Source organism: Rhagoletis zephyria, unplaced genomic scaffold, assembly GCF_001687245.7.
Source record: "Rhagoletis zephyria isolate East Lansing unplaced genomic scaffold, Rhagoletis_zephyria_1.1 Rzeph_scaffold_00154, whole genome shotgun sequence".
NCBI lineage: Eukaryota > Metazoa > Arthropoda > Insecta > Diptera > Tephritidae > Rhagoletis > Rhagoletis zephyria.
This window is the reverse complement of record NW_016157238.1, coordinates 167,539-195,323: the sequence shown is the minus strand read 5'-3', so window position 1 is coordinate 195,323 and position 27,785 is coordinate 167,539. Positions and strand designations below refer to the sequence as shown.

Genomic DNA, 27,785 nt, shown 5'->3' with positions numbered 1-27,785 from the left:
CATTTTTAGTACACTTCTAAGCAAGTTAGGATTTTCTGCTTTTCACCACGTGAAAAAGCATCTCATCTTCCATCCGAATCAACCAAAAAGTGAAAATTGATTTTTTGACATCTAAGCCCCCTTTCCGTAGACGAGGTCACATATATGTACATAAATATTTAAGTAAACTACATACATACATACATGAAAGCGTATGGTAAAACATGAAAAATTTGAACGTTTATCAGACATCGGTTTGAAAACAGTTTAACTTTAATTAGTTTATTAATTAGGTTATCAGAACTTACCCATTTGCGTAGCAGTCAGACTGAAGTGCACCACCGCCTTGACCATATCCATAGCCTTTGGGTCCGAATTTCTTAGCATAACAGCCTAACATAAATAACATAGCATAACATGATTACACATCATACACACATTAAACATATACATATGTTTATGTATAAATATGTATGTACGAGTAGGTATAGGTGAAGGAAAATTTGGAATGGGGTGTTAACCGATGTAAACTATGTACATATATAGAGTGATGGCAATGTACATATGTATGTATCAGATGCGAGGCAATTAACCTTTGGTATTCTGCAACATAATAGCATACTAACGCTAGACAATGAGCCCCGTCACACCGTTTCACAAATTATACGCATTTTCACTAGCGAAACGAACCGAAAAACACATGTCTTTAAAAAAATTAAATCGCATTTTGGGTTGCCAACTTGTCGATCAAAGTTGACAATCTGCCTTAAAAATCAAAAATTTTTGATTTTTCTCCAACTTGACGAAGGTTTGTCAACTTGCCCACACGCGGCTTAAAGCATAAACAGATGGTAGCGTTGATCCGGATCAACTCGGGAATTAACTGCAGTTGATGCGGATTAAGTCCGAGTTAGTCCGGATCAACGCTGCCGTCTGTTTAAGCTTTTATTTACGACCAAGTTGTATTGGTTGGAGATTGAGATACTAGAACAAAAGCAACACATTTTCTCGAAAAGAAAGGTGGCTCAGCTGAAGCTGAAGAAGTACATTTGTCCACAAAAAGCCAGCAACCACATTGCGAAGCAACTGGTACCAAACACAAAAGAGATTACGTTGATATGTGCAGGTTCCACCGAGATCGCTGCGAACTCGCCAATACGCGAATATCGGCGTACACCAAATCGGTTACTAATCGCAGCTTTAAAACAACGCAAAGCAGACATCCTAATGGTGAACGAATTCCGGACAACAAAACTTTGTGCAAAGTGTTACAACATAAACCTGACGGCCAAATCGCCCCACAGGTACCAATTTTGCCCAAAATGCGGTACCTGTTGGAATCGAGACGTCAATGCTGGGAACAACATTCTCTACTTGGGAGAATGTATCATTAACTAAGAAGAAAAACACCTCAATTTTCCAAAATAAGATGCCATTATTTCATATATGGCGAAAAATATGTACATCTGACTGGCAACAGTTTAACTTTAATTAGTTACTGCAAAGGTACTTCCACCATACATAGTTTACATCGGTAAGTCCAGTACAAAAGTCTTTGAAACAGCCGTCACAATCAAGATAGGTAAAAACTTTCTTCTATGACTTTTGCATGGTAAGAGCTCTCTTAAAATATAGTGGTTAATTTTTTAATAATCATAACCTAATTTAAAACTCACCTTTGCAGTAAATATTTTTGTCCGGACCTTCGCAGCAAAGGATTGAATCTAGGCCTTTGGAACAGTTTCCACACTTAAAACACTCCTTGTGCCATTGCTGTCGAAAGGATATACGGTTGATTATATATACATATACAGTACATACATATGTACAAAAAAAGAGTAGATATTTGGTTTTTTTGTGAAGGGTTTGATTTACATTTTACGTGAGATGCCCCAGCTAAAATGGCAATATCTCGAATCAAGCTGACACCTGGGAAAATTAGTATCTAATCTGGTGGTAATATAACTCGAAAAAAAGTTTTCGACACTTTTGAAGTTTTGTTGTAGATAAAAGAGGGATCTTGACTTATCTTGGGGACAGTTTTATGAATTTTGCATACTAAAAAATTTTCTAAAAATTCTAAATAAAAAGTTTGAAATTTTGGAGAAAAGTTTGTCGAATTTTTATAATTTTTGTACAACGTTTGAAAAGAGGGACTTATATGGTGCTTGTTGTATAACTACCCAGGCTTTTCTAAAATTATTAAACACAAAATAAACCAAAGAAATTTAGCCAAAACCATGATAAAAACATTACTCATTGAAAGGCAGTCTGACGTTTGCCAGCAATATAACTTTAAAATAGGAACTCAAAAAACAAAAATTGTGAACAATTAAATTTTTTATTTTCAATTTTATATGCTTTTAAAATGTTTGCAAACATCAGAAAAAATCATGGCCGACGAATTGAGAGAATGATTTTACCTTCTAATGTTTTTATCATGGCCAAAACTCTTCAAAATAAGGAGAGTAATTATTTCTGCCGACAGTGTATATGTACAATGTTCACTCGTACGCAGTGTGACACACAAGATAACTTTTGAATGAATGCAAGTACAAGTATACAAACATACATATTTAAATTTGTTAATTTTTGACGTCAAATATTTAAATATCTGGAAAAAAATCATTCTGAAAATTGGTAATTTTTTTAGCAAAAACCGGTAAATTTTAAGTTCTTTTTCTGAAAACAGCCAATTTATTACATATTGGCTGCGTTATACATTCCGGATAATCTCATTTCACAGCCGGAATAAACAGAATGTGTTTGAAATATACGTTAACATATCATCAGGAACGTTCTAAAGAATAAGTAAACAAACAAGTCTATTCCAAACGTTCAAAATGAATAAAGAAATTCAGCCATTAAAAAACATGGTAAAATTTTAATAAAATTTAAAAACAAAATTCAATAATCGAAAAAGCATGAAAAATTTATTGGATCATACAAAAAAATTAAAATATTGCGCGGTTGCAAGCCGAATTCATAAAATTCAACCTCTCTTCTCCGTCAAAACTTCAAAAAAGTCAAAAAATATTTTCGGATTATGTTACCACCAGATAGGATGACAATTTTCCCAGGCCACAGCTTAATACGAGCTATTTCCATTTTGTACCTGGACAAACTATGTTTATCAACAGTTGATTCGTAGCTTTTTTCCTATAAAATAAATACATCTTAATAGAAAATTTTGGGAATTTACTTACTCATATGCAATTATAAAATATAATATAAAATTATGAACAACTTGACGAAGGTTTGTCAACATAATTCCTTGCACATTTAACTCGCGTGAAAACAGCGAGACAGTGAAGCAGCGGAAATTGTAAGCCTTTCAGCCACGAATTTAAAATTTAAGGATTTGAATATTGTATTTTCAAGTGTTAGGTAAGAAAATTACATTCTCGCCCCTGTATTATTATGTGTATAAATTTTTGCGATAATTTTCATGTTTTTTCTCGTTGCTTTGTTTTAAATAAAACTGTATTAAAAATACTAGTACTATTACTAATAAAAGTTATAAATAATAATTAGAATATTGGAATATGTGGTACCGCCCACTTATGTCGTATATTTGTAACTCAAAAACTACAAGCAACAAATTTTCTCGGAAAGAAAGGTGGCTCGGCTGAAGTTGAAGAAGTACATTTGCCGACAAAAAGCCTGCAACCACATTGCGTAACAACTAGTACCGAACAGAAAAGAGAATACCTTAATATGCATCGGTTCAACCGAGATCGCTACGAACTCGCCAATACGCGAATATCGGCGTACACCTAATCGTCTACTTCTAACAGCTTTAAAACAATGGTTAACGAGTTTAGAACTACACAACTTTGTGCCAAGTGTTACAACATATACTTGACGTCGAAATCGCGGTAACTATTGGAACCGAGACGTCAATGCTGGGAAAATATACTATACCAGGGAGAATGTATAATCAATCAACACGAAAAACTTGACATATATATGTATATATATTGTACATACATACTTACTTGAGTTCGCGTTATGAACTATTAAAACAAAAAAATGGTTAACTAATGAACTCAAAACCGGTACACATGTAAAACTTGGTTGTTAGTTCCTTTTTAGCCAGTAAAAACATTGATGTTAACTTTTTTAACCCTGTTTTTTTTTCACTTTTCACTTTTGGTTTCCATGGTTTTACTATGGGCGGATGACAAATTTTCGGGTTATTTTTTTCAGGCGAAACTCAGGATAAGGCAGATTATGTACTTGGATGTGGAATAGCACATTTTCTAAATGGTTTTATCAACACAAAAACGGGGGCGTTTCACAAATTATACGCATATTCTGCGTTCCCTGTTTTTTATTGGTTAGTTAATTAATTAGTTAACCCTGTACCTCGGCAATAGATGTCTTTGTCAGGACCGTCGCAATGCATCGTAGAATCCAGTGTTCTGTTGCAATTCAAACACTTGAAGCATCTTCTATGATACCCCTATTTTGATTTATTTTTTTGAAATAAAAAAAAAAAACAGTATAATAATAATTATCACATACAAAACTAAAACTTTATAAACTTGAACACAAACTATGTATTTGTCAGTATATGTGAATGCATTTTTCTTTTTGTTGGCACTTTTTCAAACATTCAAGAAAGTGTAAAGTGTAAACTTAATTATCCATACAGGAATCAGAAAAAAACTCTAGAAAGTAGAATATCACCTTTCAAGAATGTAAAAAATTGAATGAAGGAACAATTAAATAAATATTTTTACGAGTATTTTAAGCTTTAGCGCTTGAATTTTTTTTAATTAAGCACAAAATCTTAACGAGGTGTTAGTGACAATATCCATTTCTGAGCCTTGAAACAGCCTAGACCTGGATGGCTGCACATTTGGTTCGATGAAACATTCTTCGCAAACATATTCGCGTAAATATCCGTATTGAAATCGTTATAAAATCGAAATTGTGTTCAGCATATTATTAATCTGTATCTAATGCTGATTTTTCTTGAATTGTCTTGAACCTTTATTGTATATTGTAATTTTCATGCTACTTTTTTAATGAATTCCAATTATTTTCACTCAGATATTGACTGCTTGTTCAACGAAAAGAAATATTGAGTTGCGATATGTATGTATGTACATTAGGTATATGACTTATTTCTGTGGTCATAAGCAATAACCGCCTAAGTCGAAAAACCTGAATTCGAGAAAAAACGTTTTAAACATTTGGATTGTAAATGTTAACCTTACGGGGAAACCAAAATATGTTCGTCTATAACTTTTTAAATAGCCTAGCTGGCGAGATGGTGATTTCGCATGCACATGGAATAGTAGTTGGAGAATACGAATTGGGTTTCATTAACATGTATTTTCTAAAAGTACACCTATCCAAGAGTAAATAAAACCCCATCTGGGTTTGTAAAGGTGAGCTCGCATTATTTTTATGGCCACTTAAATTTTACTTCTAAACTATAATGTAAATAAATTACTTTATGGGGTCGAGTTCCCAAAAAAATTTCAAGTGTTGAAGCGAAGAAATCAATTGTTTTGTTTTGCTTTATGTTGCCTCGCTGGATTTGTTTATGCGGTTTTTTACATAGAGTGTCAGAAATTATGCGGTTTTTTTAAAATGCCGGAACGCATCCTCTGTTTTTGTATGAAAGTAAAGAACTTCNTTTGTTTATGCGGTTTTTTACATAGAGTGTCAGAAATTATGCGGTTTTTTAAAAATGCCGGAACGCATCCTCTGTTTTTGTATGAAAGTAAAGAACTTTTTTATGCGGATTTTTTTTTAATCGGCTTTCAGAGAAACGCATATACCGCATAAAAAATGTATTTGGCCCTAGTTACGCGAGTATGTTGATTTTTTGTTTATGTAAATTTTACTTTCACATGATGTAATCTCAAAAAAAGTCTTGTGTACCTCAAAACAGGTAATCAAATTACTCAAAATCATCCTTACTCTTGTTTTTCGTTAGGTGTATGTAAATATTTGAATAATCTGAGCTTTTAAAAGCTGAATATTTTACGAGTTATTCATCAAAACTTTTCTGAAACTTACTCTGCCACGTGCCAACATCTGTTCAGCCGCATAGACGTAACCTCCACATCTGGGACACCCTTGTCCTTCCGGAGCTTTAGCTATTACTCGTGGCTCCAAGCGTGCCCCATTGCGCACACCATCAATGTCACTATTGTTAAAGAAAGTCGAATGCATACATACATACTTATGTATAAACTTTATTAAATTTTTAATAATTGATTATATACATACAATATACACAACATGATCATTAGGGTGGCCCCTATTTTTCAAGTATAGTAGTTTCCTGTGATACCCTTTAGTAGTATAGGTTAGGGGTAAGAGGAGTTTCTCGGAGCGCCGAGCTCAGTATTTGAAAAATTATAAACATCTGTAAAAGTACATAACGAGGGTCACTGAAAAGTATGTATAATAACTATGACTAAGAAGGTAACAAGTTTTGTCGGTGAAAATGGTCTTATTGGTTTTCAAGATATTTCTCACATGGTTTATATATTTTTTTTACTCTCAACCCAATTGGCGAAGCATTTTTCCTGCAATGAACTCGGTACCGTTAAAAGCTTTTTATGGCGATAAGAATCGTTATATATATGGATATATATATGATCGGATCTATACCAGATTAGTATGGGTTCACCTCTGAGACACTACGTTTCCGACGCAAAAAGAATTATCGAAATCGGTTGACGTGGTCCAAAGTTATGCAGTAACATACATAAAAAAAAACAAAAAAAAATATTCCAACGAAATGATAACCTCCTCCTCTTTTGGAAGTCGTTTAAAAACATGATGCAATAATACAAGGTGTTATCGGTTGGCAACTTCTCGCTCGAATTCCGCCATATTAACTGCCTTAGCTGAAACAGTGTTACTTCTTTAACAATTCTTTGCCTAATAATATAGTTGAATTTTTTTATTTTTTCTCTGTATAGACATTTTGTTTCCTCAAAAAGGTAATATATCTTATTTTATTTCATTTCATTACGAATATACTATAAAAAAGCAAATTTTGTTTAGGAGAAAATGTGAAATTTTATATTTTTCCCCCAAATGGGGATTAATTTCTTCCCGTTTTTCTTCTTATTCTACTGAGCTAAGGCAGTGTCAAATCGAGCTGTCACAACTGATACCACCTTATATTATTGCATCATGGTTTAAGCCCTGTATGCAGCTCTCAAGAAAACGGTCAAGAAAAAATTACCATTATTTCGTGTGTGTGTCCAAGAAATTTTGACATTTTTGATACTTCACAGCTCTTCACTCTTTCCTCAAGAAATACTGGAACGGGCATATAGTTCTGTTCCAAACCTGGGTTGCCTTGTGCTCTTTTTTCACAAAAAACTTTTGAAACTGTAGTAGAAAGCGTAGCAAATTCCTTAAGAACTTCATACTACTTTAAGGAAATTTGACTCAAGAAAATTTCTTAGCCATTTCTTGTACGTCATTTTATATGGAGTTTTTGCTTTTCTTGAGAGCTGCATACAGGCCATTAGGTGCCAAAATTTCAAATTTATCACGCAAAGGACAGATCTACTTAAATGGCATTAGTGTTGGGAATTCTAAAGACTTTTTAGTTACACTCGTATTTAAAAGAGATTTCTGTTTGCAATTATCTTTTTTGAAGGATGTGGAAAGTGTCCTTTGCAAATGCTTATCTTAAGTTTTGTGGATTATCAGTCTCTGCCATACATTTGTAAATGTGAACTTACAATATACATAGTTGATTCCTGATTTTCTTATCTACTTTGCTTTTTTTAAGGAAAAGTAGTAGGCAAGCATTCTGAAGTTTTGATGTTCTAAGGCGAAAAAATCTCTATGTACAGATTTTGACCCTGTTTACTGTTTTAAATCCAGCAAATAATTGTTAATTTGTGGATGTTTTTTTTAACGTTAAAGTCCGAGGGGCATGTATTTCCCTTAATCTAAAGAAAGGTGCGTAAATGTTTTACGAAATTTTCAAAGAGTGCCTTAAAAGAGCCACCCTAATAAACATTTTAAAAAGTTCGTTTATGCAGCCATGCATGATTCGTCAAAAAACTTAATGAGTTGGTGTATTTGTATGACATAATAATGGCTTGATGAAAATTCAAAATGGGTTTAGCATACAAATAGTACTAATACCTAAAATGTGATTGGAAAAAATTTATTAAGTTTATAAAATCGCCGATATGCGTAAAATTTCCGAAGCTAAAGCTATTTTGTTTGTACATGTTTAATTGTTTTTATTTTTCTTCATTGTTTGTTACTTCTTTTTTTTTCTTGAAATGATTAAGTCATGCGAAGTGTTTAGTGTTAGCCCGTGCATCAGCGGCAAACCAATCAACGAACAAGTTATTTCATTAAATTACGTCAGTTAATGAATTCAAAGCGTTCGTTTGATTTTTGCTACACAGATGCTAAATACATTACATGCTGACATTATCCTCTAATAGTCATTCCTCTAATAGTCATTCCTCGAATAGTCATTAGTATACATACATTTAAACGACTCACATTTAAAACTTACATATGTAGATACATATGTATGTATGCACATATACACATAGCAGTTATATAGTTTATGAAATTAAATAAAACAATGAACACAATAAAAAAAAACAATACATATCTCCCATTGTAAAAATGTTTAATGCAATGATTTTGGTAAATAAAATCCATTTTTATTTTTATTACAAATTTTTTAATAACATTTCACAAATACAAACATATATTCATGAAATATGCATCAATATAAAAAAAATAAAAAAAAAACAAATATTAATATTAATATTATTTCGAGGCGACATGTGATTAAACATTGGAACATGTGGTAGACTATCTTTACGGGAAAGGTGTTCACATTAACACGACAGAACAATTTTGATTCCTGAACTCACTCCATCGCTGCGTCTATATTTCGCCACGTAAATTAGTTGCTGCGATAACATGAAAAAATAATAATATGTTTGAATTTGAGGAAAACATATGTGTTTTCAAATTATCTAATATAAAGTTAAAGCATGATGCGTAGGCATTTTGAAAAATTAATTTAGAAATTTTGTGAACGTTTTTAAGTTACATATTTTACTTTTAAATATGCTACGGCGGAAGCATGAAAAGTGCTTAGCTTTTTTTTTTTAATTGTTCTTAATTAACACCGGCATAAAATGAAACTGAAATTGTTTTTATTGCCCTAAATTAAATAGATATTTACACATTCTCTATGTATATATGTATATCGCATCGAAAGTCATCTGAGATTGATTTAAATACCTAGTCAAACCTTTATTTATGTTTTACAATGGGAGAATAACGGAATTGAAAATATTGATCATGATTTCTAAATAAAAACTTGAATGTTCGGAAATGTTTACACCCATCTATATTCGAAAAAATAATCACGGATTTAAAAGTAAAGCTCCCGAAATGAAAGAGAATCGAAAATTAAATTTTCAGATTATGGCAACGTTTTTGAAAATGAAAATAGGATGGACGAAATTAGTATCTGAATAATGAGAAAATGTAAACATGCACACACATGAGCATCTGTACAAAGTTACCTACACTTACATATGTTTATATGTATGTAAATATGTACATATGTGCATTAAGAAATGGTCTATTTATAGTGGAAGTGTGGAAAACAAATACAACAAAAATGATTACTTTACTCGATATTTGTAAGTGCCTATACTTGTATATACGCATACATGATGTGTGCAGTGCATACAATAAACATATGTACATACATACATAAATACACATGTATCCACAAAGCTGTATAATGTATCTAATTGTGTGTGTAAATATAGTTCGAGTTATTATGACGGTTTCTACATACATACTATATACATATGTATGTGTCTGGATATCCTTATATTATCAATTTGTATAAAAATATGGAAATATAACTTTTGATGCTCGGGGTTTTTAAGGAACTCTGACAGAACACTTATATGCCACCAAAGGTTATTTATGAAAAAGCTCATTGATGTATGAATATTGAACAATAATGATAATACAATTTTAAATACTCACTCTCTGTTCAAATGTGCACCAGTATCCATCGACAAACATCCAGCACCACCTCCGAAGCCGTAGCCTTTTGGTCCATATTTACGGGCATGGCAATTTTTGCAAAACAGTTCTTTTTCATGTTCTGTGCAGTTTGTGGAGTCCAAGGCTTTGTTGCATAGTCCTAGATTGAAAAAATCAGAGTATTGCGATAATTATTCACATTTCTTATCAAATATTATATTTAATTTTGCAGTCGTTAGAGGCTGATCTCCTTACCGCATTTGAAACAGGTTTTGTGGAACTTGTAACCACCAGCTACTCTCTCTTCAGCGGCATAAACGGATTTGCCGCATTTTGGGCATTTCGGTGTCTCAACAGGTGTGAACGGCATTTTTGTATCTATGGATAAATAGAACTCGGTTACTATGACAATTAAGTGGTCTTAAATTTTTTCATCTTTTTTTGTTTCAAGTTTTATTTTTTCTGTTAGCTTTGCAAGAAAACCTAAAAGTTATTTAATAGTTGTTTTCCTTTCTTTTTGGTCAGAACACTTTTAAACCAAAACGGTTGCAGACGATTTTTTTCGTTTTTTTTTTGTAGGATACAACATTCAAGCTTATGTATACCTTAGGTAACTGGAATATTTTTTTATTATTTTTCAATTTAATTAAACTATGAAGGTGAATTTTGTATTTCGGAGCACCGCGCCAAAGTACTTTTCCTCGATTAGCAACGATCTCAAATGAACTGAAAGGTTGCTGCACGCAGGTAGTCTATATTTGTGAGTGCACACGGCACAACGTAATTGAATTGTGTGTTATTAGATAGAGACGGCGATCGTTTAGGAGACTCGTAGACTTGTTCTCGTTTACCTTCTCTTCGTTTAAGGCAGCATAGAGAGGAAGAAAGCTTTTGCGGACAAACTATGTGCATACATATGTGAGATTGGTGAAGAAAAATCGTTTACTCATGCATAAATATTTAGAAGTACAAATTCAAAAAATGTCTTACTCATAAGTTTTATTTATTTCCTTATACTTTGGATACATACTGCATTATAACAACTAATTTGCAAAAAATAGGAAGTAGTAGCTTTTACTGAACAGCCGAAATCTATTTTTAAACAATTTTCCTCCAACTCAATAAATTTATAATTTTCATTAGAAGCCTTTCTAAGCGAATGCACTATGCTACTTCGTATGTTTGCTTACTATATGTGTATTCTCATACACACATACATATGTACATGCTTGTCCATATTCTTAATATTGCCAAATTTAAATGTATATCGCTCACTCATTCATATACCCATAGGAATAATTTGAAGAATATGTATGGATGTATGTATACATATAAGTACATTACCTTGTGGTCAGCTGATTAATGGCGTTTTCTTTTCTACAAAAAATTTTGCCTTTTCAATGCCCTCCTCTTAGCATTTGTACGTGGAGGGCACTGAGAAGGCAACAGTTTTCGGTAGAAAATAAAACGTCATTAGTTAAGTAACATTTTGACTAGTTTTGGCTATTTCTCTTTTCTCTGTTTAATCTTTTAATTTTTTTTTATAAAAGTCTAGCACATAACATAATCAGTACCACATAAAGCCGCATTTCAAATTGAGCAAATTTTAACAATTACACTTAAAAATGTTACGCTTTTTAACCGACTTCAAAAAGAGTAGAAAGTTATCAATTCGTGGAATATATATCTTCGAAGTTTTTGCAAAACCGCCCATCGCGCAATTGCAAAGCCGCCTATCTTACGGCACTCAAATTTTACAGGACAGCGAAAAAACGGTTTATTCTTTAAAAGCATTGCCTTGATAGGCGGTATTTTCTCCAGCTTTTATTTTACAAATTTGTTGTCTTAATAACGATTTTTATGCATAATCTCATTTTTGCCACAATGGCGCTTTAGGCGGTTTAGCAACTGGTCGATGGGTGGTTTTGCAAAAACATCGACGATATATATATATATATTTTTTTAATTATGTTACCGCATAACTTTGGGCCATGTTAACTGATTTCGATAATTCTTTCTCTATCGTAAAGATAGTGTCTCACTGGTGGCCCCATACTAATTTGGTTCAGATCCAATCATTTAATCATGAAAAAATTGACGGGACTCCTAAATTTTTATATGAGAATTGAAGTCGGTTGTGTTTTTTACTTAATAATTAATTGTTACTCAGAATTTTTAGAAACATTTTAGGTATGCAGTTTTATAGCCTATTAAATTTTAGTAGTGCAAATTTCAAGACGCTAGAAAATCGCGTTGATTTTAATTTTATTATTTTTTTGCTGAGGGTGTTGTGCATTTTTTTTTTTGTCCTCGACAATTACTTTCATATAGAAGAAAATGCCTAGCACCGTCAGCAAAAATAATTATAAACATTGAATAAACAAAAGAAAATAGCCAAAACTGGTCAAAAAGTTCACTTAACTTAATCAGCTGACCACAAGTGTACATACATACATATCGTACCTTTGCTGCAAGAGTGTCATAATCCAAAACTCGATGTATGTGTACATATATACTACGTATGTGAATATAGATTTAAAATTTTATTTAATCAATTATATGTAAGTGTTCTAGAGCCCGACCGAAAATAATTTTTTTTCCGAAGTCGAACCGATTTGCCGTCCATAGACTAGCATTCGGCCATACCTGAATCCGATGATCTTTTTTAACCAAATAAAAACTAATTTTTTAGCAAGTACGTACGTGGTAAAAATGAATATATTTACATCTAGCCAGGCCAATTTTGTGTAGTCATATTTCTGATCTGAATTTTGAGTTAGCTCACTTTAGATCTAGGTGTGCGATATGTACATATGTAGGTATTGTACATTCATATGTACTCGTATGCAAGTGCAAATGCGAGTTTTATTCATTGAAACTAGATATATCGTTTCAACTAAGTTTCAACATCACTCAGATTTAACCGAGCACTGAAAACCTGGACCTTATACAATATTTGCTACCACCACTATTCAATACATACATACATATGTACATACAATGAGTACAGGATCGTCGATTTTGGCACATTTTTCTTGGATCGGCAGACCAAACTGAACGTTCGCTGCGACTGTAATATGTACACATGTATGCACGTATGAACATACCAGGAATGTGAACGGGATGAAAAATTTGGTCAGTTCGGTTCATCGGTTCCAACTATTGTTTATTGTTCCACCTTTCGATTGGTTCGTAAAAAAAAATTTTTTTCTGACTATGAGCCGGGGTTTCGATTCGGTTCAACGGGAATTAAAAAAAAGTATGTATGTCTGTGTTATTTTTATTAATTAACAATACAAAAAATTGTGTTAAACCAACATGGTATGTATTACCATTATTATAAAAAAGTGAGGAAATATTATCTTTTAAAACTGGTCGAAACGAACACTAGACCTTTACAATAAAGAGTTCGGCTTTTCGGTTTTGTAGAAAATTTTGGTTCGGTTAATGGTTCAATTAACTAGAAGGAGAAATCGGTTAATCCGGTTCAATACCGGTTCGGTTCAAAAACGGTTCACGACCCGGGTACAAACACATACGTACACGTACATAAATTGTGAAAATTTTTGGAATTGTTTCGAATTCTAGTAATAATAATGAAACATAAACATACTTGTACTTTAAACAACGATATGTATGTACATATGGGTCATTCCTACAATATTTACACCTCAATATTTTTTTTTGTGTGAAATATTTTTTTTTTTCATTCTTTATCGAAAACAAGAAGACACCTATTTTTTATTTCGTCATGATATTCAAAATCTCGAAAAAAATCCCGAAATTTTGAACTGACATAGAAGTATCTTTTTTTAATTGTTTGCAGTTAATAAACTATTTGTCGGAGAAAATCAGTTAAGATATCAAAATGTGCGTAATTACCTCGGCTTTCCATGAGAGTGTGACATAGATTAAAATAAAAAAAAAAATTGCATTAAAAAATCTTATTTTTTATTTATTTTTTTTTATTAACTTCATCATGTTTGATTTTTATTTTTTTCAACCTGAATAGTTGTCAAACTTTATGGAGTAAATGGGGTATGGAACTGTAAAAATTTGAGAATGGAACTATACTATACTAAAGTTTATGTACGCAGGTATGAAAAACCCGTAACTTCTACAGTTTTGGTGTTTCCATTCTGAAATTTTTACAGCGTACTCCATTATTATTATTATTATTGTTGGGTGATAGAGCACTGCGACCTTCAGATCTATTGTGCCCCCTTCATGAATTATAGTGTGTCTATTAATTCTGTATCCGAGAGAAACTTTAGCATGGAAACTAAATCTACGGATTTCACTTCGCCTTTGGTTATCAGATGTTCACCCAGGTGCCCTTTGCGTTCATGCAATCTTCTAAATAAAAAATAAAANACGTACATAAATTGTGAAAATTTTTGGAATTGTTTCGAATTCTAGTAATAATAATGAAACATAAACATACTTGTACTTTAAACAACGATATGTATGTACATATGGGTCATTCCTACAATATTTACACCTCAATATTTTTTTTTGTGTGAAATATTTTTTTTTTTCATTCTTTATCGAAAACAAGAAGACACCTATTTTTTATTTCGTCATGATATTCAAAATCTCGAAAAAAATCCCGAAATTTTGAACTGACATAGAAGTATCTTTTTTTAATTGTTTGCAGTTAATAAACTATTTGTCGGAGAAAATCAGTTAAGATATCAAAATGTGCGTAATTACCTCGGCTTTCCATGAGAGTGTGACATAGATTAAAATAAAAAAAAAAATTGCATTAAAAAATCTTATTTTTTATTTATTTTTTTTTATTAACTTCATCATGTTTGATTTTTATTTTTTTCAACCTGAATAGTTGTCAAACTTTATGGAGTAAATGGGGTATGGAACTGTAAAAATTTGAGAATGGAACTATACTATACTAAAGTTTATGTACGCAGGTATGAAAAACCCGTAACTTCTACAGTTTTGGTGTTTCCATTCTGAAATTTTTACAGCGTACTCCATTATTATTATTATTATTGTTGGGTGATAGAGCACTGCGACCTTCAGATCTATTGTGCCCCCTTCATGAATTATAGTGTGTCTATTAATTCTGTATCCGAGAGAAACTTTAGCATGGAAACTAAATCTACGGATTTCACTTCGCCTTTGGTTATCAGATGTTCACCCAGGTGCCCTTTGCGTTCATGCAATCTTCTAAATAAAAAATAAAATAATAGATGTCTTCTTGTTTTCGATAAAGATTGTAAAAAAATATATTTCACCCAAAAAAAAAAATATTGAGTGTAAATATTGTATGGAATGACCCATATGTATGCAGATCAGCGATGGGCAGAGAGAGCTTTTACTTTGCACGCGCCCATACAAAATGTATGGAAAGCTCAAAAGAGCTTTGCCCGCGGGCAAAGTGATGCCCATCGCCGATGAGATATATATTTTCGCATAACAAAGATGTGTGTATGCAACTAGGTATTTGAAATAAATGTGTCGTTTTCGTTTAATATTTTTCAACGAAACCGTCAAGATAGAGTTTTATAAAATACCGGCAATGCCCAAAATTAATATTTTTTTAGCTGGTTCTTTTCAAAGAAATAATATAAATGCACCTTCTTAGATTAAAAAAGCGAAAGAAATCAAATACNCAACATCACTCAGATTTAACCGAGCACTGAAAACCTGGACCTTATACAATATTNTGATTTTTATTTTTTTCAACCTGAATAGTTGTCAAACTTTATGGAGTAAATGGGGTATGGAACTGTAAAAATTTGAGAATGGAACTATACTATACTAAAGTTTATGTACGCAGGTATGAAAAACCCGTAACTTCTACAGTTTTGGTGTTTCCATTCTGAAATTTTTACAGCGTACTCCATTATTATTATTATTATTGTTGGGTGATAGAGCACTGCGACCTTCAGATCTATTGTGCCCCCTTCATGAATTATAGTGTGTCTATTAATTCTGTATCCGAGAGAAACTTTAGCATGGAAACTAAATCTACGGATTTCACTTCGCCTTTGGTTATCAGATGTTCACCCAGGTGCCCTTTGCGTTCATGCAATCTTCTAAATAAAAAATAAAATAATAGATGTCTTCTTGTTTTCGATAAAGATTGTAAAAAAATATATTTCACCCAAAAAAAAAAATATTGAGTGTAAATATTGTATGGAATGACCCATATGTATGCAGATCAGCGATGGGCAGAGAGAGCTTTTACTTTGCACGCGCCCATACAAAATGTATGGAAAGCTCAAAAGAGCTTTGCCCGCGGGCAAAGTGATGCCCATCGCCGATGAGATATATATTTTCGCATAACAAAGATGTGTGTATGCAACTAGGTATTTGAAATAAATGTGTCGTTTTCGTTTAATATTTTTCAACGAAACCGTCAAGATAGAGTTTTATAAAATACCGGCAATGCCCAAAATTAATATTTTTTTAGCTGGTTCTTTTCAAAGAAATAATATAAATGCACCTTCTTAGATTAAAAAAGCGAAAGAAATCAAATACTTGTACATATATACATACATATGTATGTATGCATTTATATATGTATGTAGTAAAGTACATATGTATTCTAAATTAAATGAGAAAAAATAATAATTTAATAGTTTGTGAGGCCGTCTGCAATCGTCTGAATCGAATCGTCATCGACGTTCGTGAGTCATGTCGTATGAGTAAAATTCATATTATTTTATTCCTCTCACTTGTTTTTCACACACATACCCACACAAATATGCACGTGTAAATATGTACACACGCAGGTACGATTCAACTAACAATGAGATTTGAGCACATTAGGCATCCGTTCGCTATAACAAAAAAAAAACAAAAAAAAACTAACTAAAACACAAAATTCCAACCTCGCAAAACATGCATACATAGGCACATACATACATATATGTATATGTATTTTGTTTACATATGTATGTATGTACTTCCTTAGGTATTGAAACATACATACATATATGTATATGTATTTCCAAAAGACGCAAGCATAATAGTATCAGGATATTTTTCGTGCGTAGCACAAGATAAAGTCACGATGTTGTCAGCAGTACCAAATTCGACTTTTTCGCTACAAATGACAGAAGAGCTTATATGTACATCAGTCTTTCACTTTTTTTTGCAAATCAAATAAACTTTAAAATCTGTATAAATTGTCATTTATATATATAATGGCTTCGCGAACATGGATTGGAAACTCGGCCTTTCCGACCATGATCAACTAGAGCTTTCCGCCTGCCACGCATTCAACGTAATGACTTCGGGAACATGGATCGGAAACTCGGCCTTTCCGACCATGATGAACAGCCTGTCCACAGCGCGGAACGGAAACTAGGTCTTTCCGCCCGCCGCACACAAAATTAGACCGGAGACTAAGCCTCGCCAGCTTCCCAACCTGTTATTTTATATTATTATTATTATTATTATTACAAATTAATATGAATAATTAGTCTACTCTGTAATATATCACACATACTTAAATATCTTAATGTTTTATTCTCATTTGTCTGTAAAAAAAAACATTTTTCTGTAGACCAAATAAATAAATAAAAATTAAAAATTTTTCTATTTATTTAGCACTAGCCGGTCACATATGCGCGAGGCTTCATCATTCGAGAGTGCTTGAATGAAGAATAAAAATTTATTCGTCATTCACAATTTAATTTTTTATTTGAATAATAACACTGGTTTAAAGCAAAAATGTTTTTCAGATGCCACTATCCAATTCCCATGTAGAATTCCTCGCTGATTCCGAAAATCGAGATATTTTTTTTTTTTTGATAATTTTTCGAGATGTTTGCAATTTACCGTTATTCAGCTTTAAAAATAGTGGTTTCACTTAATCACGTATATCTTATGAACCAATAAAATAATCGTATTACGAGATAAGGGAAATAAGAGAAAATGAAATTCTCCATAAACCATATATACATCACTTTTCCATAGCCCTGATAGATTCTGAGAAATTAATTCATTACTGCTGACGCCTCTTGTTTTCGATGCAAACACTCTACCTACTCAGGTGTACGTGGCGTATGAGTGACACACTTTTCTGCTCATATTTCATAGAAAAAATCCTTGCGATTTTTATTTGACCAATCATTATTTTCTTATTTGTTTATCGATTTTCTTCATTGGTAGCTTCGTTTTTTTTCTAAAGGAACAGACTTTAACACAAGTACAAAATATTTACACAGAAACTGTTATTTTTTTTACTTTTTTCCCTGTTAAAGTTTAAATTTTTTGCATTTTTCCATCAAAAAAACAAAAAATCTTGAATGATAAATTAATTTCTGAGAAACTATCAGGGCTATCAAAAAGTGATGTATATACGGTTTATAGAGAATTTTATTTTCTTTCATTTACTGTACCTCGTATTACGATTATTTGATTGGTTCGTAAGATATACTTGATTAAGTGGAACCACTCTTTTTTTTTTAAGCNTTTGATTGGTTCGTAAGATATACTTGATTAAGTGGAACCACTCTTTTTTTGAGTNTTTTCTTTCATTTACTGTACCTCGTATTACGATTATTTGATTGGTTCGTAAGATATACTTGATTAAGTGGAACCACTCTTTTTTTTTTAAGCAGAATAACGGTAAATTGCAAATATCTCGAAAACGTACCCATTCAAAAATATACTAACTCGATTTTCGGAATCAGCGAGCGGTTCTACATACAAATTGGATAATGGCATCTGGAGAACAAAATCAAAATTAAAATTTGTGATCCAGTGTAATTCATTGAAAAACGCCCATCCCTGGTATGTATGTGGGTATGTGGATATCGATCGCTTAAAATCGATCTCAATGTTGTCAATTAAATGTAGGTAATGGATTGTATTGCATGCGCTCCACGTTTTTCATTTTTATTTTCATAAATTGTTTATAATGACTTCTGCTAAAATTTCAAAATCAAAAGTTATCAACATTAACTCTATGGGATAGGGAAATATTATTATTTTTTTTTTATTTAGTTTAATCACAGTTCTTTAGGGCAGGAGCGGAGCAAAGGAGCAAAGAGCTAAAGAGCAAAGGATTTTGGCAGGAGCGGAGCTGGAATGAAGAGCTATAATTAATTTGCTCCTCAGCTCATTAAATAAAATTAAACTTATTTTTTTTGCCACTGAAAACAACCATGTTAAATAAATTGTCATTCTATTTTTACTTGGCAATACTGTTCATTGCACAATGCCTAGCAGTCAAGGATAATATCCACGTCAATTTGAACGGCGATGAAAAAACAATGACTTCCGAGGCAGTAAATTTTGCCGACAGTGCGGCCTGGTACAATTCTCCGTATCCGGAAAAGAACGGAAAACGACTAAAATTTTCGTTCGAAGAAGATGACGTTATTTGAAAGAAAAAGTTATCGAAATTAACACGTATTTTATTTGTTCAAGCTGAACATTTGAAAGCATGTATACGTAGTCGGCAGTGGCTGAGGGCGTGCAGAGGAGCGTGTTAGTATTTGTTAGCTTTCAGAATATGTCGGGTTCGAATGCATGAACCATGAAAAAGCATCTGTGAAGTGCAGAAGAAAAGCGTATTGAACGAAATATGCAATAAGAACAATTTCAGAAAAACAGCCAAAACAATTTTCAGTTCTTCTCTGTACATACATTTCTGCTGCACACTTTAGTGGAAAAACGGATCATAAAAGTATCCGAAAATCGAATCGGTAAACGGACAAAAATCCGCATTTCATCCACTTTTCCATTTTCGGATTGTTTGTTGGCTGGGTTAATATCTATCATTTTATTTACAAGACAAAATTCATTGGGATCATATAAATAAATAGCTGCAACAAGAGGCAATTAAAAAAAAAAAAACAATTTTTTATCGGTTAGGGCTCGATATGTACTAAGTAACTAAATAAATAAAACAAAAGGTTTTTATTGGGAGCGGGAGTGGAGTTCGGAGCGAAATAAAATACCGGAGCGAGAAAAAACCTTTGCTCCGAAGCCCCGGTTTCAGGCCTATGCCAAACGTTAGCAAAGTTGCCTGAAGTGGTAATTTGAGCGTCTAACAGGTCTAGTGAAAAAGTTTACAATCTTTTTGTGTGGCCGGTGTAGCTAAGTTGTTAGAGGTGCATACTACCACTCCTTAGGGCCTGAGTTAAATCCCTGATCAGAGCAACATCTAAATTAGAAACAGTTTTTTTCTAACCAGCGGAAAAATCAACTTCTATTAGATTCGCTTTAAACTTTACAATTGGAGGTTCTTAAGGTCCCTGACTACGAACCTGAAAGCAGATTTCAGAAATTCAAAATGTATCCATATTTGATCTACTATTTATAACGGAAAAGTTAAAATCGAATGCACCTACATGACGTATGAGTTACCCAGACGAGGTGGGAATGTTACTCATACGACGTGTACGTGCGTTCGATGTTAACTTTGCCGTGATAAATGGTAGATTCCATGGGATCCGCCATTTTGGGGTTTTTAAAATCTCATTCCAGATTCATAATCAGCGACCTTGTGAACCTCCAATTGTAAAATTTAAGCGAATCCAAACGATTTTGATTTTTTTGGTCGCCATATTGAGTCCGCCAAATTGAATTTTTCTAATCTGATTTCAGAACAATTTTTTACAAGAGCGTGCAATTGCTGGCGTACGCCGATAACATCGAAATCATCGGTAACAAGAACCGCAGGGTTTGTTCTGCATTTTCCAAGTTGGATAAGGAAGCAAAGCGAATGGGTCTGGTGGTCAAAAAGAACAAGACGAAGTATCTCTTGTCTTCAAACAAACAGTCAGCACATTCGCGCCTGTTGACGGTTAAAATTTCGAGAAAGTGGAGAATTTTGTTTACTTGGGAACCAGCATTTACACCGATAATAATGTCAGCATCGAAATTCAACGCAGAATCACTTTTGCCAACAAATGGTACTTTGGCCTGAGTAGGCAATTAAGGAGTAATTTCCTATCTCGATGTACGAAAACCACACTCTATAAGACACTCATCATGCCCGTGTTGGTATATGGCGCAGAAGCATGGACAATGACAACATCCGATGAGCCGGCTCTTTGAGTATTCGAAAGAAAGATTTTGCGGAAGATTTATTGCCCTTTATGCGTTGGCGACGGCGAGTACCGCAGACGATGGAGCGATGAGCTGCGGCTCCGCTGGCTTGGCCATGTCGTTCGAATGGAGTCCGAACCCGCTGGAGGTAGCAGATGAAGAGGGAAGCCCCCAATGCGATGGAAAGACCAAGTGGAGAAGAACTTGGCTTCACTTGGCATTTCCAATTGGCGTCAGTTGGCACAAAAAGGAAACGACTGGCGTGCTTTGTTGAACTCGACCAAAATCGCTTGGGAGGTTACAGCACCAAATAAGAAGAAGATTTCAGATTCATAAAATGATAAATAGTTTCATTATTATTATTATTATTATTATTATTACTATTATTATTGTTATTATTATTATTATGGCTTTTGCTAGGCTACGATATAAACGCCTTGAATTTTACTTTATAAGCTAAAAAATTTATATATGCAATCATTCTATTCTACCACTCCATAGCTACCTTTATGCGGAACTCCGGGGTTGCCAAACTAAATTCCAGCCCTTAGTCAAGAATAAGCTGAATAAAAAGTAGGCTTATTCTTTACTAAGTCCAAAAAATTCGCTAAACTAATACCAGATTTATACCTGATTTCGGTCATGCATGTTAGTTTGAGTGAGTTTAACAAAACAAAGCTAAAAGTTATATTTAATTACAGAAGTGGAAATTTATGTGGTGGAAATTTATGTATGTACTGCCAGCCTGTCACACTTTTAATCTAATAAATTAAACTAAAATTTTTTATTCTTAATTCCTTGCAGATTTAACTCGCGTGAAAACAGCGAGACAGTGAAGCAGCAGATTTTGTAAGCCTTTCAGCAGCGAATTTAAAATTTTAGGATTCGTTTGCAGTACAACTCATCTGCATAGTAGTTAGTATAGTAGAACTCATCTGAAATCACCTCTGTCACCTTTTAATCTAATAGACAGTGAAGCAGCCGAAATAAAACTGCGGCATATTCGGGCTGTCATGCAGATGGATTGCAATGTGGGTATCAAACTAAAGAGTTTAAAGAAAGCTTACAGTCGAAAATATTTTTGAGCAGGGTTGCTCCTGTTTGAAAACTTAACTCAACTTAATTGATAAAATGAAAGATATATTGGAATTTGGGTATCAAATTTTATATTTTTATTAAGAAGGCTTACAGCCGAATATCGATACCGTCGAGGTATCAAGATACATTCACTTTACACTGATGAAATGTTGGGTACAAGGAAACTTTGACGCAATGAATTTTCTTGACTGTTATTACCATCTGATGGTAAAAAAAAAATCAAAATATACAATAGACCAGGAGTATAATATGCTGCGAAAAAACCTCAAGTTGTATGATAGTTCGTATCGGTCGAATTTGCTTGGATGCACGCATATACTCGGCTGTGAAAATATTTTAAATTTGAGGACGACAAAAAAAAAGTATATAGTACACTGAGCTACCTGTTGGAATAAAGTTCAAAAAATATCCCCGATGAAGCGTTACTAGAACGTATAAGTACCGATTTAAAATGGAACGGAAATAAACTACACGAAATAGGGAACGTAAAAGTATTTTGGTGTTGTATAGAATTATTTTACAACCTACAACGGTATAACGAGATAAATGAAATACACAATTTTTCACTAATTCCGCAAATGAAACACAGTTGTCCTCACGTGAGATACGATCGATTGGCTTTCTATCAACTCTTGTGTCGATTAAAATTTTCAAATACTGGAATTTGGAAATACTGGAGCAAAAACAAAAAATTTTCCCGCAAAGAAAGGTGGCTCGGCTGAAGCTGAAGAAATACATTTGTCGACAAAAGGCCTGTAACCACATTGCGAAACAACTTGTACCCAACAGAGAAGATAGTAGATACGTTAATATGTATAGGTTCAATTGAGATCGCTGCGAACTCGCCAATACGCGGATATAGGCGAGTACCTAATCGTCTACTAATCGCAGCTTTAAGACAACGCAAAGCAGACATTCTAATGGTGAACGAATTCCGGACAACAGAACTTTGTGCCAAGTGTTACAACATAAACCTGACGTCCAAATCGCCCCACAGGTACCAATTTTGCCCAAAATGTGGTACATGTTGGAATCGAGACGTCAATGCTGGGAAAAACATACTCTACCTGGAAGAATGTATTATCAAGCAAAACGCAAAACACGAAAATTTTCGAAAATAAGATGTCACTATTTATTGTATAACGGCAACTGTGTACATCTGACTGGCAACAGTTTAGCTTTAATGTTATACGTTTGCTATGTGTGTATATATTAAAATCAATTATAAGTTACAAGAATAAATATACTAACCAATTTTAAACGACTTTCGAAAACTTTATTTCAGAGCAAAAAGCAACATTTCCATTTTTTTATTTAGTTACCTTTTTTTAATTATTAAAAATCTGTTTTTTAAATTTAGAAAATACAAAGTTCAAAATTCAAGAGAAAAACTAGGACGGGATTTTATTTTGTGGCACCATTTTTTCGAGTCATTGCAATGCTTAAGTTATAGATAATATGACAAGCTTAAACGAACTTCAACTACGAGCGCAACTGTGCACGAGCATGAGAGCAAGCTTGAAGGACAGCAACACAAGCACAGGAAAAGTCAAACAGTTTATCAAACTGATTTCGCTTATCGTGCTTTCTTATACATAATAATCACAGCAAACTGAAAGAGAATTTGTGAATTTTCAGACACGGAAAATATTGGTTAATTTAATATTAGGTTTCCAGTTTCTCAAAATGTTGAAACACTCGAAACTTTTTAAATTTCAAACACTTATTTGAAAGTAACTAGTTTAAGGTCATTTTTGTGCAAAGACCAATTCGTGAGCGTGTCCGTAGAGTTTATTGGATAATAATTACATTCCTTCTTTTCGTGTGTTCCACTGTACATATATCTACATATTTGTAAATGAATTACCACCTAAACTTCGCGTTCAGTGCAAGTCTTGGCATATGATGGCATTAACGAAGCGAATAAAATGTTTTAAATATTTAGTTTACAGCTACGTCGTGCTCTTAATGGTACGTAAGTAAATCGAATGATACTCAGACTTTTATGACGTGGAAAAAGTTTGAGCACTGCAAAATTCCTTACCCAGTGAGGATAAAACATTCAAGGATAAAATGGACAACGTTTGCTTCTAGCACGAAGAAAGAAAAAATCAGTAGATATTAACAAAATGAAACATGCATGTACATACATACATATAGCTGATTCGTGTGGCAGCGTTTGGTCCTGCAATACATACATGTATATTGGGGACACATTTATGTGCATATGTACATATGTATGTACACAGTATATGTGCAACATATGTTTGAGCAAACATTGTATATTTTACCTTTTTTATATATACTAAGTACACAAGTAGCTGAAGTAAGCACTGTTTTTCAGGTAACTGGTGCTGCCCAAATCCTGGTTGGTACAATTCTGTTATGGGGTCATTCTGGTTATTACGGCATTGTCCAAAATAGACTATGGGCGCCAGCTGCAATACTTTTGTGTTTAGGACCAATTACATTTCTTCTTTGCTGGATGGGATGCCAAGCCACAAACCAAAGGAAGCGATGTTTATTGGGAACGGTAACACACCACACAATTACTGAGCTACTTTCCTATAAATCCTAATTGCAACATTCGAAAATTCTATTCTCTCTTTCAAAACACATATTTATGTAGTTCATAGCAGCGCTCGTGGGATGCATTTGCTTTCAATTCTTCATATGTGGCTGGTCGTTGGCAATGCGTGAAAGCCTTCCAACTTCTGTAGAAATTTTCATAGATGATTCGTTTGTTGAATTCCTTGATAAATTTTCTAGGACAAAGGTTGACAATTTGCATTTATGGAACCGTATGCAATCGCAGGTAATTTTTACTTAATTTATATATATACATACATACATACAAACACACAGACAAATGAATACCTATATAAAATACATGCTTAGATACATACATTTGTAAGAGACATACATATCCATTTAATTAAAGTTAAATCGTTTTCACAGTCAATGTACACTAGGGCGGTCCAAAAACATTAAAGTCGGCATTGTAATGCTCTCACCCCCTAGGGTTGTATCGAAAAAAAGTATACCCCTATTTTTTATTTTAGAATCAAAAAATATATAGAGGTCGCTCAAAGCGCTCAAAGCCGTCCATGTACTTTTATATGGGAAAAATTTAATTTTTCGTAGAAACGGTATAGAATTCATGAAAATCAATATTTTTCGATCGTAAAACTCTGTTTCTCTCCATTTTTTAATACTAACGATTGTTGGTCTCCCCATAGCATTTATCTGGGTTTTTGTAGGTTTTTGGCTGACCTATAACTTAAAGTTGCGATGAAAAAATGGTTAAATAAACAGTTGGGTATTGCTATTGGGAGTCCCCTGCAGATAAGTAAAGTTTTCTGGTAGAAAAATATAGATTTTTAACTATTCTATACCATTTCTAGGTAAAGTTGTTTTTTCCCCATATAAAAACTATAGTATGTTTTCCCCAGCATTGACATCTCGATTCCAACAGGTGCGGCAATTTGGACAAAATTGGTACCCGTTGGGCGATTTGGACGTTTGGTTGATGCTAAAACACTTTGCACAAAGTTTTGTTGTTCTGAATTCGTAAACCATTAGAATGTCTGCTTTGCGTTGTCTTAAAGCTGCGATTAGTAGACGATTAGGTACTCGCCTATATCCGTGTATTGGCGAGTTCGCAGCGATCTCGGTTGAGCCTATACATATTAACGTACTATCTTTTGTGTTTGGTACCAGTTTTTTTTGCCGATAAGAGCTAAAGATATCGACGGTACTTTGGCAAAACCTCGTATCTCAAACCACTCTCTCTCAAAAACACTTTCCATTAATAACAGAATATTATTTTTGATAACTTTTCTACCGAATATTAAATACTGAGTACTTTTGAGTTAATTAAGAATAATATATAGTTACTCGTAATATTTTAAGGCCCATTTCGAATTAATTTTACGAGACACGAAGTAGTAGCGATTTCTGAGATACGAGGTTTTGTCGTAGTACCGTCGATATGTGATTTTCTTAAACGTCTACAGATATGTATGTACGCACATATGTATGTATAAGAGGAACTGCCAATATTTGTATATGTATGTACAATGTGCATAAATATGTAAATTGTTTAAGACATTCACAACTGAAATTTTTCCTTAATAAATTACTCCTACCTAAATTTTTACAGCTCCAGTGCTGTGGCGTAGATGGTCCCCTGGATTATCGTCGGCTCTCCCTTCCTTGGTCTTGCTGCTCACGACCAGAACATGCTTATGAGTCCGCATGTGACACTCATTATAAACGAGGTTGTTTATCCGTTGTATCTGAGCAAATTAGAAACCGACTACTACTAACGTCTTTAGGCTCAGCAACAATCGCTGTTTTACAGGTAACAAATATTTATGTATATATGCCTGTGGCATTTTATTAAATCAACTTAAGTGACTTTAGAAGGTGTGACTTTGAATTAAAAAATAATAGGTAAGTTTCGCTTAAAAATTTTAATATTTTTACTAAGTTTATAACAAAAGGACATCCCTAACTACACCAATGGCTAGTTAATCGTTGAGATATTGTTTGGGAACTAAATTAAATATTGGTTTTTAGGGGAAAATGGCTTCTGTCCAGATAAGTTACTTTAATAAAATGCAACAGATATGTACATAAGTATTTATTGTCAGCAATTTTTAATGTGAATATTAAGTTACAAGCATTTACATATGTATTTATATATTTTTTTTCCATTTTCAGAGTTTGGGCGTATTTTGTGCAGTTCATTTAGCAATTTTATTTGGAAAAAGTGAAAATAATCATAATATTAATAATTTAAGCAAAAAACGCCAACAACAGTTTCTTCCTTTATCGATTCAAGATAAACGTCATGATATGCCCTCTCCTCTTAGTCTTTCACCTTCAGCTCCTGGTCATCGGATTATTAAAACTTCAAAGCCACCAACTATGCCGAAATGACAGACAATTAGTTTTTAAAATGGACAAATAATTTAATTCTTTACATATTGTAAAATGAGATGGAATGTAGATAATTGTGACCCTCAAACTTTTTATTTAGTTTCAATTATTTGTATATATCCTTGCAAGTAAGTACAAATACACAGAATATACATATGTATATATATTAGAGTGCATCACCAAAAAAGTTGCGGTTTTTTCGCCGGGATTACAAAGTTTATTATATTTAAAGACATCCACCGAAATATTTCGAAAAAATATTAAAATTTAAGTGAGCTGGACAGATTTGAAAATACATCCAAAAATGGAGTTTTTTATTAATAAAAATGGTTTCTTAAAGAACTTTTTGAAAAAATCCCCTCGGATGACAGATCAGTTTATGATTGAAAAATCTGCATAAAAATATTTAAAAATCATTTCAATGGAATCGTAATAATGAGATTTTTTATGCTGTTTTTTAACTTCTTTCAAAGATTGGTTAAAAAAAAAAAACTTGAATAACTGGGCCAAACCTATTCCGATTTAGACTAATGAGGTATCAGTGGAAAGCAGGGTTGTGAACTTACACAAATTTTTCCTTCTTTTACACTTACATTGCAAATAATTGTAAAATATTGTAAGTTATTGTAAATATTGTAAAATATTAGGGGAATTCGCTCTTCTGTGTATTCGTTGTATTTTGTGCAATTGTTACTGCA

At 33.1% G+C, this 27,785-nt stretch overlaps 2 protein-coding genes across 4 annotated transcripts in view; one reads left to right on the top strand and one right to left on the bottom strand.

Moving 5' to 3' along the window:
• Positions 1-27,785, bottom strand: part of Mlp84B (Muscle LIM protein at 84B) — a 123,035-nt gene that overhangs the window by 3,650 nt on the left and 91,600 nt on the right. Inside the window, exons 1-6 of one of the 3 annotated variants that reach the window (XM_017605485.1) lie at positions 26,292-26,377; positions 10,270-10,392; positions 10,015-10,174; positions 6,016-6,145; positions 1,656-1,752; positions 288-372 (exon numbers count right to left, since the gene is read on the bottom strand). In XM_017605485.1, the coding sequence (XP_017460974.1) occupies positions 288-372; positions 1,656-1,752; positions 6,016-6,145; positions 10,015-10,174; positions 10,270-10,384 (587 nt within the window). In that variant the 5' untranslated portion in view covers positions 10,385-10,392; positions 26,292-26,377. Of the gene's footprint in view, positions 1-287; positions 373-1,655; positions 1,753-6,015; positions 6,146-10,014; positions 10,175-10,269; positions 10,393-10,619; positions 10,762-26,291; positions 26,378-27,785 lie in introns of those variants that run through there. The other 2 variants (XM_017605479.1, XM_017605472.1) reach the window with 2 other exon arrangements.
• Positions 23,939-27,191, top strand: TM4SF (Transmembrane 4 superfamily). The gene is made up of 5 exons (XM_017605533.1): positions 23,939-24,114; positions 24,488-24,676; positions 24,773-24,958; positions 26,306-26,506; positions 26,869-27,191. Exons 1-5 carry the CDS (start codon positions 24,046-24,048, stop codon positions 27,085-27,087), a joined length of 864 nt encoding a protein of 287 aa, XP_017461022.1. The 5' UTR covers positions 23,939-24,045; the 3' UTR covers positions 27,088-27,191.

What these genes read in the sequence shown, in the direction of transcription:
- TM4SF (XM_017605533.1), top strand. Translation starts at nt 24,046, where the DNA reads ATGATGGCATTAACGAAGCGAATAAAATGTTTTAAATATTTAGTTTAC. An exon ending in GCTACGTCGTGCTCTTAATG is followed by an intron (nt 24,115 to 24,487) that starts GTACGTAAGTAA and finishes ACTGTTTTTCAG; the next exon opens with GTAACTGGTGCTGCCCAAAT. An exon ending in CAACAATCGCTGTTTTACAG is followed by an intron (nt 26,507 to 26,868) that starts GTAACAAATATT and finishes TTCCATTTTCAG; the next exon opens with AGTTTGGGCGTATTTTGTGC.